This window comes from Notothenia coriiceps, unplaced genomic scaffold (assembly GCF_000735185.1).
Source record: "Notothenia coriiceps isolate Sejong01 unplaced genomic scaffold, NC01 NC01_scaffold00007185, whole genome shotgun sequence".
Classification (NCBI taxonomy): Eukaryota; Metazoa; Chordata; class Actinopteri; order Perciformes; family Nototheniidae; genus Notothenia; species Notothenia coriiceps.
This window is the reverse complement of record NW_011339886.1, coordinates 16296-27657: the sequence shown is the minus strand read 5'-3', so window position 1 is coordinate 27657 and position 11362 is coordinate 16296. Positions and strand designations below refer to the sequence as shown.

The 11362-nt window shown below is 36.3% G+C and overlaps 2 protein-coding genes across 2 annotated transcripts; both read right to left on the bottom strand.

Annotated features, from left to right (window-relative positions):
- Positions 1-234: 234 nt before the first annotated feature.
- On the bottom strand, positions 235-3029 carry LOC104943925 (cyclin-dependent kinase 10). The gene is made up of 4 exons (XM_010769395.1): positions 2773-3029; positions 811-883; positions 653-724; positions 235-399 (listed from the first exon to the last, which is right to left on the bottom strand). The coding sequence occupies exons 1-4, from the start codon at positions 2860-2862 to the stop codon at positions 293-295; spliced, it is 342 nt and encodes a 113-aa protein (XP_010767697.1). The 5' UTR covers positions 2863-3029; the 3' UTR covers positions 235-292.
- A 5091-nt stretch (positions 3030-8120) lies between these two features.
- Positions 8121-10447, bottom strand: LOC104943926 (charged multivesicular body protein 4b-like). Its single transcript, XM_010769397.1, has 5 exons — positions 9987-10447; positions 9115-9211; positions 8484-8601; positions 8284-8395; positions 8121-8191 (listed from the first exon to the last, which is right to left on the bottom strand). Exons 1-5 carry the CDS (start codon positions 10165-10167, stop codon positions 8121-8123), a joined length of 579 nt encoding a protein of 192 aa, XP_010767699.1. The 5' UTR covers positions 10168-10447.
- Between the last annotated feature and the right edge of the window lie 915 nt (positions 10448-11362).

Below are 11362 nucleotides of genomic sequence, written 5' to 3'. Positions count from 1 at the left end.
ACAAATACTTTGTTACTGTACGATAACAATAACAATAATCCACAGCTCCTCTTTTTGCTCCAGAGGATAAAAAAATAATAATAATTCGGGGCCGAGCAGCACCCTGCCAAGGCAGTAAACCTAGGGGAAACACTGAACATGGAGGATAAAGTGTGTAAAACAGGTTGAGGTGACTGTGGTAAAGACAGCTGGGACAGACGCTGAATAGTTACATTTCGCCCAGTGAGACGATCAGCATTAATTGTTGCTGTATAACATTCTCTTATCTACCATGGCGGTGTGAGTATGTGTACTACCTCTCCAGTTGACTGCCAACAACCACTTCTTTCAGCTCCACTATGTTGGGATGTCTGAGCCTCAGCAGCAGGGTGATCTCTCTGAGGCTGCTGATGGGGACCCCTGACAGAACCAGGAGGAAATCAGAGGCTTTAAACACTTTTTTAACACGCAAACAACAGAAACCAGGAATAAATCAGGCCTGTTATACTCATGTTCAGGTTGTTTACATGCTTTAAGTCTGGAAAAAGTTCCCACATGTACAAAAAGGTAATTCTATGCATAACAACACATACGATTGCATGTGGAACAAAGAAAAACACACCAAAACTACTGCATTAAAACACAGACATATGAATCAGAGCATTGATCTTACCATCTTTCTCTTTGTCCATACGGACCTTCTTCAAAGCCACAATCTCATCTGACTTGGTGTCTCGAGCTCGGTCTACAGAAGGAAGAAAAACAGTATATTTACTGAGAAGTGTAAATAAAGTGCTATTTCTAATTCCTCTTCAAACATTAAATACTTACACACAATGCCGTAAGTTCCTTCTCCGATGCGATTGAACTTCTCAAACTCTCTGACACTCCTGCAGCTCCCAAACTGAAAAAGAGTGAAAAGACAGAGATGGTAAAGAGACTCTCCGCACATCAGTGGACTTCATGCATCATGCTTGTCTAAAGTAGTATAATCAAAGATTTTACAGTCATTACATTTTTAATACATTATTACCAGACTGTAAAGCCATCTGCAACATAGGTGCAATTGCGATATGGGGCTATATGAACAACATTTAGATTGATTGACCTACAGGATGAAGCCTGAAGAATAAATGTGGTGTATGATAGTAACTGGAAAGTGTCTCTTTTCCTCTGGATAACTCCATGTAACAGTTTAAAGTATTCATAAATACTGAAGTGAATATGAAAAATAGTTGAACCAAAATGATGAGCAGAATTAGCAATTACCTTAATGGAACTTTGGCCCAGTGCACATTAAATATGATAGTGACTGTGATTGCTGTTCTAATAAAGTGAAATAGGTCATTAAGGAAGAGAGATTTTTTCGTAGCAAGAGGTCTCACTTAGGAGGAATCACCCAATGACGTAGATAGTTGGGTGCTTTAACATTTAGGCTTATGTGTAGATTGAAGCCAGTAATGAGCTAAGCTGCTCAGAGGCACAGACTTTTTACTTTAAAAGTTAACTGACACATATAGCGAAGGCGCCAACTAACCAATTCCTTTTCCACAATGTGCGCTCATAACTGCAGGTAGTTTATCACAACACACCTTTACGGAAATAATGCCTAACAACATTAAAAACAGCTAATTTGTTACATGTCACATTTCCTCTGAGTGAACACTTGCAGCCACTTTACCTAATAAGGATTTCCTGTTGTTTATTGCTTTTAAGGTGAGGTGGAATAAATACTCTTATTTACTTAATTAAAGTAGCAATGCTGCACTTTAAAAATACTCAGTTACAAGTAAAAGTCCCGCATTAAAACTGTACATAAGTCAAAGGGAAAATATATGAGCATATAAATACATGATAAGTACCTAAAGTAAAACTATGTCTGATGCAAAATGGCCATTTTAAGCAACAGACATTCTTTTATTGTTTAATTTATTTACCAAAATCTGCAAAGTAACTAGTAACTAAACATGTAAATACATGTAATAAAAAGTATAATATTTGCATTCAAACTGTAGAGAAGAAAAAGTATAAAGCATCATAATGTAAAAATAATTCTTATACATATAATAAAGTACAGTACAACACTACTTTTTTTTTATTAAAGATATTTGTTCTGTCATACAACAGGCAGTTGCACTGTACAATGCAATTCTTACGCTCAGCTCTCCACACCTAAATATTAAGAAACTAGATTTATAAACAAACATATAAGGTAACAATTATTATATAAGAATATTAAAAAACATAAGATGACACAATAAATAAAAAAATCCTGTCCCAGAATAAAAGTGCATGATGTGTGGCATGATAAAAATAAGAATATATAACCCCTCGACCCCCAAAATAACAGTGCCAGAGACAAGCGACTTCCCACCACGTGAATAATAAATGTTTAATTGTAATCATCTCGCGACCGCCACTTTGGGAACCCCTGCTCTACTGCACTAGCTTCATACAGTTTGAATGCGGATTGTGATTCATTTATACTGAGCGTCACACAACTACACATTACCGTGTTTAAATAATAATAATAATAATAATAATAATAATAATAATAATAATAATAATGTATTACATTTTTTATTAGAGCGCTTTTACGGGTGCTCAAAGCGCTTTACAAATACACATTAAATGAAGTGATACCCGTGACAAATATGCCGTTTATCAGACTAGGCCATAATGAATCGTGTTAAGTCTACATTAGGCATATATGAGTTATGTATTCTTTCTAATTAACAGTAAATCATAAAGCTATGAGTCCTGAACAGAGTCTGGCGGAGCTACTTCTCTTACCCTGTCACTTTGAGGCACTGTGAATGTTTTATTAGTCTTGATAGACTTGAGCTTTATAGGTTCTGGTTCGTCCTCTCCTACGTTATCCATCCTTTCATTTAAGGTTGTTTTCAACCTCAGAAGACAAGGGTATCGTCCCTTAAGGCTTTAACTCGACAGTCCGTAGCACACGCATGGATGTATAATAAGAAGCACACCGAGCACACCGAGTCGGGCGCCGCCATATTGTTATGCTTTTGGACACCAACAGGACAACTAAGTGCTTTCCCGGAGTTTCAGTGTGTTGTGATCACATCATCCGCAAATGGTCGGTTTTTGTAAAGTCCATTTTGACTCCATCTTCGAGAACTGTAATAAAATAACAAATAAACATGTAAACGTATCTGCCTTTTCCCTTTATGATTGTACCACACATGTAATCAACATAGTCATCAAAACAACATGGAATATATTGCCCATAGCTTCTAATAACGTTATTAGAATTAGCCTACTTTGAGCACATAGAAAGCATAAGCATTAACATTAATAGGAGTAATGAAGGGCTACTCCAGCAATTTTGAATTTCACTTAAATAAATAAACATATTTATTAAAACAAAGTCAAACTTGAAGCAGTAAGTCCATTCACTTTCAAGCTTCTTCCTATTTCTTAAAACCAATAAAACATATTTTATTTTGATCATTATACAACTGATCCACAGACTGAGCATTACTAATAACTAAATAACCAATAAAGTTGCATTATTATAGATTTCATAGATTATGGCCATAAAAACCTCAACAAGGTGCAGATTTATGGAGGTAAACACAAAGTATGAGTCAGTAAAAATAAATATGTATGTGCTTGATAAAATGACACTGGAGAGAGATTGTTCATTTAATTTAGCTGTAGGCTATTATGTCCATTAATGAATTAACCAAATGATTCCACCACAGCTTACAGTTTCATAGTGTTTGCTTGCTTTGATCCCCATCCTACCCTCTGTGGCAGCTCATGTGTGTTCAGTGTCTCTTCCCCACTACATAGGGCTTGGAAGAAGGCTGCTGCTCTTTGGAGGCTTCAGATATGGTCAGATTGGACTGAGAGCAGTGGATGTCTTCTCGTGAAGGAGCTGTGATGAGGATGGTGGGCGGACGAGGAGAGGAGTCAGCTGATTCTGACTCAGTGTTGGACTGTGATGTGGGGGGGCTCTCTGTAACTGGGTGTGGAATCAGAGGTATCAGAGGTGAAAGAATCACAACATACTATATATTTATTACTGCTCTCTTTATGTTCACATTTAGTTCAATCCACTGTTGCAGCAAGCCTGAAATACAACAGTCATTTCCCACGACTGATCGCTGTAGCTGTTATGCAAATGATGATCAACAGAACTTGAACCCTTACAAAATGTATTCCGTTACAATTACTAGTTACCTGTAAAAAAAAATGTAATCAGTTAATTTATCCAAGTATAACATGCGTTATACAACCCGATTACTTCCCATTACTTTTTTGATTACCTCAATATCAAATGCAATGCAAATAAATAAAACAGGAAGAAATAATAATATGCAAACACAGGGATTTTTGCCTTTGCAGACCATTTACATGCACAAAAACCTATATGGCAAACTACAAGACAGGGAAAATGCCTAAAAGAATGAAAGGGCCTCTTTCAGTGTTTTATGTAGGACAACAGAACAATGAAACCATAGAAAAAAAGAAACCAGGATTAGTTTCCAAAACTGTGTTCTCTGCTAGGAGTATTTATCTATAGGAAAACTGCCTTTCATTAAGCGTATTCAGGCACTTTAAAAAAAATGTTACAGTAATCTTATACTTCTTTTATCTAACTTTAACCGAATAAGGTTAGCAATTTTTTGTATCCTGATTACCTAATCCCATTGCATGTTATTTGTTACTCTCCAAACCTGCATATATTGATCAACAACTAACAACTACTTGCTATCTTGATATATTCAACCACACCAGACACAGCTGAACACATTATACCTTGGTAGATGAGAGTGTTGAGACACACATAATGAAATGATTTACTCTATGGCTAGTAGAAGAAAGAAATACGCAAGTTATCAAGGTGTTAGGTCATTGTACACATAAATCTTGCAAAATGCACCTGTGTGTGTCCCCTGCACTTAGTGACAAAAATAATATTATAGGTACATTCAAATGTATGGATGTCAATTCCATTGTTATCCTTTCTCAGAATGTTCTGCGGTGTGTGTACTGTGTGTTAGTCGTACCTGTCTCTTCCTGCTGGCTGGTCCCAGACCCCATCAGGCTTCAGTCCAGTGTCCTACACTCCTTACATGTCCTTAAACTCCACACTCACATTTCCACAGCACATTCAGAGTTGCCTTTGCGATGTCGGAGGATACACCTTCGACAATCTTCTCTTGGTGTCTACGCCATCCCTGCCTCTCCCCCCCCCCCTCTGCTGTGAGCGTCACCGGCTCTGTCTGGGTTACAGACTAATTAATCCTGAGTGCTCGCTCAAAGCAGACAGAGATACTGGATTTAAAGGGTTACCAGAGGTAACACTTTCACCCTTTGCACATCCCTCACAGTTTTGCTCATGTCTGCACACACAATTTCTAAAGTCTGTAGAGCTATTTTATGTCAGTGAATATTTTTACATTATTAACTTATGGTATTATTTGTATTAAAATAAATGTTCTAACTGCATTTTTTACGGACTAATACACAAAAGCATTTCCTGGTAATAAACTATGTGTTGTTACAAAAAAAATGTCCTTGCTATGAGAAATGTAATGACTGTATATGTTGCTTCTAGATGGAAGTTCAAGGGTCACCATATGATATAAAATATGACATAGAACATACATGCATACAATTCCAGGGGTTTACTATGAATTCTCATGAATATATTTATCTATTATTGTATAATGTTTTTTTTTTATATTATTTAATCTGTTTTTATTTGTTAGATATACTTTTGCTCTATTTAACCATTTGTCTTTGAGTAGCATCTATACTCTAAATATAATTGTATATCACAATAAATTGTAATTAGATTAAAGGCGTTCCAAAAATATTAAATGTATCAGTACTGACAGAAAAATTATAATAATCTATATTAGAAAAAACTCAATAATTTGAGGGTTTGTTGAAATTAATATTATCTCCCAATTTTAGGTGAAAATGATAACTTGTTGGAACCTCCAGAAAATAAAGTGTGACCTGTCCTGTATTAAAGTACAAACGTGATACAGGATTAAACCTTGAACCTATCGCTACAGCTTCTTAATTCATGTGGTTTCATATTTTGTATACATAATATGTATGAATTATTGTAAACATGAAAATTAAACCAACAAACTTGTGACCTTGTTCATGGTATTTTCTATTTAATTTGTGACTAAAATAAATAATGTATATTGGCAAGGTAAAGAGGTTAAGAGTCAAGAGAATTATTTTATTATTATGGTTTTACCAATTTGCTTATTTCCTTTAATATGCAAACGATAAAATCATTACATATTTTACATTTCTCAAACTTTTAACTTAGATTTACCATTTACAATTTATTTGTTGAATACATGCTACATATAAAAACTGAACAAAATGCATATAAGTCTTGAGTGTTGATGCTGCATGCAACATTTGGAGATTTATGGATAAACATTCTAGATGAAGGCAGCAAAATCTAATATTTCCCAAAGACTATGCAAAAGTATGATTTAAAAAGGCCGGGGAAAACAGGAGCTCAAGGTTTGCTTTAATGTCTCTAAGATTCCCATACTGTGACTGATTTAAGTATAACATCTATCTAACAAACAGTGTTTGAATGTGAATGACATGATGCCATGATGCATCACAAGTGTAAATGGTAAGGACTAGAGCTATCTGCTTTTGGAGTGAGTGTTTATAGTACCACAGCTTCTGTCTACACATCATGAGGGAAGAGCTGCAATGACAATGTTATGCCCTTAATCAAGTCAAAGCCCTGCTAAAGGTGTGTAAACAGTGGTACAGTGCTGCCTGAGGTGTGATATCCTGCTGATAAAACCAGGCTGTGTTGGCACCAGCTCTCTGTTTAATGGGTCACAACCTACGCCTACACAGTATTACCTTCATAAGTTCCTTAAGGTTATTTAAGGTGGTGGAGAGATTCCAGCTTCTAACTGCCTACATCAGGGGTGTCCAAACTACAGCCCGGGGGCCAACTAAGGCCCACACATGAAACTTGTACTTGCCTTATATTGTACTTCTTAAATATATGTGTATAGTAAACAGATATTACACAGTAGTATTCATGTGTTAATAAGTCCACTTTTCAAATAAATTCTGTCAATCAAAGTTGAAAACATTTTCTAACAAGTTGTTAGTCTTAGTTGTTAAAAAAACAAAAACAATAACAATGAAATATACCCTTCCTATTTCCCCTTATTATAACAATCTGAGGCTTCTGTTATAAGCGAAGAGCTGAACACTTTTTCTAACAAAATGAATGAAATCCTCTGGAGAGCTATGATGTAGGCTGTTTTTATCCTTAGAGCATATTCAAGTCTCAAGCATGAATTAGCTACATTTGCTTAAGTTTGCTACCTTATAACCTAACTTATGAACCATTATACTTCACCTCTAGTGAGGGGCCCAGCCCATCGTCAGTGGCAGCCAGAGTATTTTTGTTGGGTAATCTATGGTAGGGCTAACCCATACAGTGGTGGGGCTCAAGTCAGTATTTGCAATGTAATTACGTACACGCTATATCGCACCCCTTGACAGTGAAATGCCACGCGTGAGGTTTAGATTATTTCCCTGTCTCAATCCAAATTGAACTGTATGAAATAAAAAGGCACATTTGTCTTGTAGTAAATAAAAAGGGCGACCTGGAGCCAATCCTGCAATTTCTCCACAGGTGAAAGAATTGACATGCTGAAGAGAAACCGATTACATGTGTTTTTGCTACAGATACTTTTAATCCCTAATTAATTCAACTATTGCATATGGCATTTGCAAAAAAGTCAATAGTTCCCATATGTCATTGTGAAAAGGGCCTGTGTGTGGTCATGTACCGCCCCCTTCTGGTGTGGATAGTAACCTGCACATTATATCTATGGATATTTCCATACGGATTGGACCAAAATGATAACTTGGAGGGAAGTCACAAATGTCCCATGGCCCACAAATGAACAGGACGAGTCCACTATGTATAGTATTGTATTATAAAACTCTATCACAGAACTCATAGCACTACAATATAAATGATTTAGATTTGTTGTAATAGCCTACGCCTTACATTTAATGCTCTCACAAAACTCTCATAACAATCCTTTCATTTCTGCTTATTTATTCCATCCTTTCCTCTTATTGCCATGTGCCTATGAGGGAGCACTCGCCCAGCACCTCAGACGCTCTAAGTCTCCTTCAATGTCTTCTTCCTCTGTCATGGCTTTGGGGAGGAAAAAAACACGTTGGATCTGTGGTGTGACACGTCCTGTTTTACCATCTAAGCTAAAAGTGTATCGTGATGGATGTTTTTACCAGGTTGAGAAGGTGATGCAGAGGATGGCAGCCTCCTCTCCGCTGCGTCCTTATTAAAGACACTCTCATCCAAACTGTTCTCCAGCCTCTGCAGCTCTGCCAGCAGCTCTTCCTGAGGGAGACACACACATAGGCTCAGTTCAATAAAAGAATACTTTTTTTAACTTCAGTCCCACTCAAATGAAATAACTAAGGGATACCTCATAAAATTCTACTTCAAAGCCGGCAGAACTGAGGAGGGTTCCGGTTATGTCCTGGGTCAGATCGTGCTCCTCTGTGATTTCCTTCATCACGTCATTCAGCTTGTTGACAATCTCCCTGCAAAAGCCAGCACTCTATCGTTAACTTTGTATTAGGCTTGAAAGAAAAAGAGGATGATATATTTGCTGTTAGACGGATGCAATCTCATGGTATGTCATAAAAACATCCACATACATTCACTTCACTTTGATTCATTCAACATTTTAACCTGTCTCCAGAATGGCTGACATTTTTTGCGAGTTCTCTTTCTTTTTCTATTTAATGTCATCTTAAAAATGTTTTTATTTTACAATGACATACTGTATATATTCATACATATCCTACATTTTTTGTAACATTGTAATCCTGCTGTTAATCCCCAATTTTTTTAAATCTAGAAAAATAAATGAGTCCAAATGAAACCAAAGACAAAATTCAGGCAATATCGCTTGCTGTTATATAGTGTTCTTGATTTTAAAATGTATTTTAACATTGTACCTAATCCTGCTATTCAAAAAAACCTTTTTTTGTGTCCTGATTACATAATGATGATCTCCTTAACTCTGATGAGCTGCTGTGCTGGTGCCTTACATGTGTTCATGAGCAGACCTCATGGCCTTCACAGCACAGTCGATGTTTTTGAGATGTTTCTCGTACCACCTCTTTCTCTTCAGCGCCTGCAGAGCTCCTGTAAGGAACGCATGGAGAGATACAGTAAATGAGCAGGAATGTTCTCAACATGATTTTCTAAAGTACAGATACACTTGCATGATAACAGAGTTCTTGAACGGGTGCATTTAAATGGAATATAATTAATGTTCAATGTTGGATGATATGATGAGATACAAACACAGTAAAGTTAACTGTGTCATGGTCAGACTTTTTCCATTTGATCTACACTGTGGTATCTCCCTCTTGTTGTACTGGACCTTTTTGCACAATGATGTAAATCAAGGAGCACTTTCCTTTTATTTCTGACCATTGGAAATCTTTTGTCTTTGTTCCATCAGTGTGTTAGAGTACATTGATTTAAAGGTTCACACGTTCCATTTAGGTATGCGTAAAACATTTTTTAAATGACAATACTCTTTTGTTCAAATGCTGATTATTTCTTTGATGTTGTTTTTTTAAATCCATTAACAGTTTCTCAATTGTTAAATTACGGTTCACCATATGCTTTTCACCACAGTGTGTATGTCAAAATGTCTTGCATTCATGTAATAATGTGATTGTATTTTAATAACTCTTTATGTAAGCTACATTGAATAGCCAAAAATAAATGTATCACATCTGTGAACAATAACTTAGCTTAGCTTGTTCTGTTAGCAAGAGTTAACGTTAGCTTGAGTGCTAGCTTAATAATTGAAGCTACATGTTGAAAAAAACTGACAATACCTCTCTTGACTAGGTTTAAAGTTTATTAAATTATATATACAAAGAATATACAACACATTTTAAGATACCTCTTCTGTTCTTCCTACTGTTGGTCTTGGCAAACAGAAACTCCTGGTCAATCTTCTTCTTCAGAAACTCCCTTTTCTTCCCCAGCAGCTCCTCTCGGTCCGGCAGAGGCTCCGTCTCCTCCGGCCGGCAGGGCTTCGTCAGCTTCTCTCCTCCACTCAACAGCTTCCCGATGAAAGACATATCTTAGAGGTTGGTAGTGACTGAGACACCGAGGTAACTGACAGGGTCCAGAGCTGGCCTTGTACTGAATAATGGTGCAGCTAGTAGCATCAGTCTGTTACCAAGAAACCACTTTTAAAAGAAAACGCGCACGCTCTGCAGACAGTGACCATTCCAACCAGACCGCGCAATTATCAAATCATTTAGGCTACTCTACAATAAATAACATTAAACACTATAACTTAAGTCTTATAGTGTTTAATCAATTGAGTCGTTACAGAGATAATGCGGTCAGGTATACTTCTGTAACGACTCAATTGATCTGCAACCATCTGATCCTGTGTCTCTCACTTTCTAATAAGTCATTATGTCTGTTAGAATTGTTAGTAAACCCTTATAAATAATATTCGCATCGCGTCCGGTGTGAACGCACCATTATAAAGGGTTTTTACTTTCCTAATTTCTTATTCGCCAATGAAAAATTCTGTCAGTCAAGATTTTAATCCCTCTCTATACTAACTTTAATTAAACATCTCACAGTAAGTAGATCAGAGTAGGCTATTTCCTGACAAAGTGTTTAAAATATATAAATATATATTATTCACATGATAAGAACTAAACATTTAAAAAAGTACAGAAGTATTATCAGCTACATTTACTGAAGTATGACAAGTAAAAGTAGTCATTGTGCAGAATGCCTCTTGTAAAGATGTTGTTCTCTTATAGAATAATATATTATTCTGTTTTTGTGATATACAATACTTAAAATAGATTTGTAATGTTGTATTTCGTCAATTTGGAGGACATTTTGGAAGGTTTTGAGTACATTAGTAGATAATATATACCATTAAACATGTATTTGTATAAAAAGTAACTACAAGTGTACAAAATGATTACAGTAAGGGTACAACATTTCATTCTTTTCATTGTGAACTAGAAGATGAATAATAATGTAATATCTGAAATGTTGCAAACTAACACTCCAGTGACAGTAGGCCTATAGGTGTCTTTTCACTCCCTATTGTTACGCCCCACCCTTAAAATGGCCCTATGGGGCTAACAAAATTCCACCACGGACCCAAATAAAACACAAAAGACACCTTTAAAATCATCAAATTCATAGGATTTATTATTATCAACATTTAAAATGTTCAACTATGCATCCGGATGAGAGGCAGAAATCCAGCAGCCCCCACACCAGAGGCCTCCCTCTTCT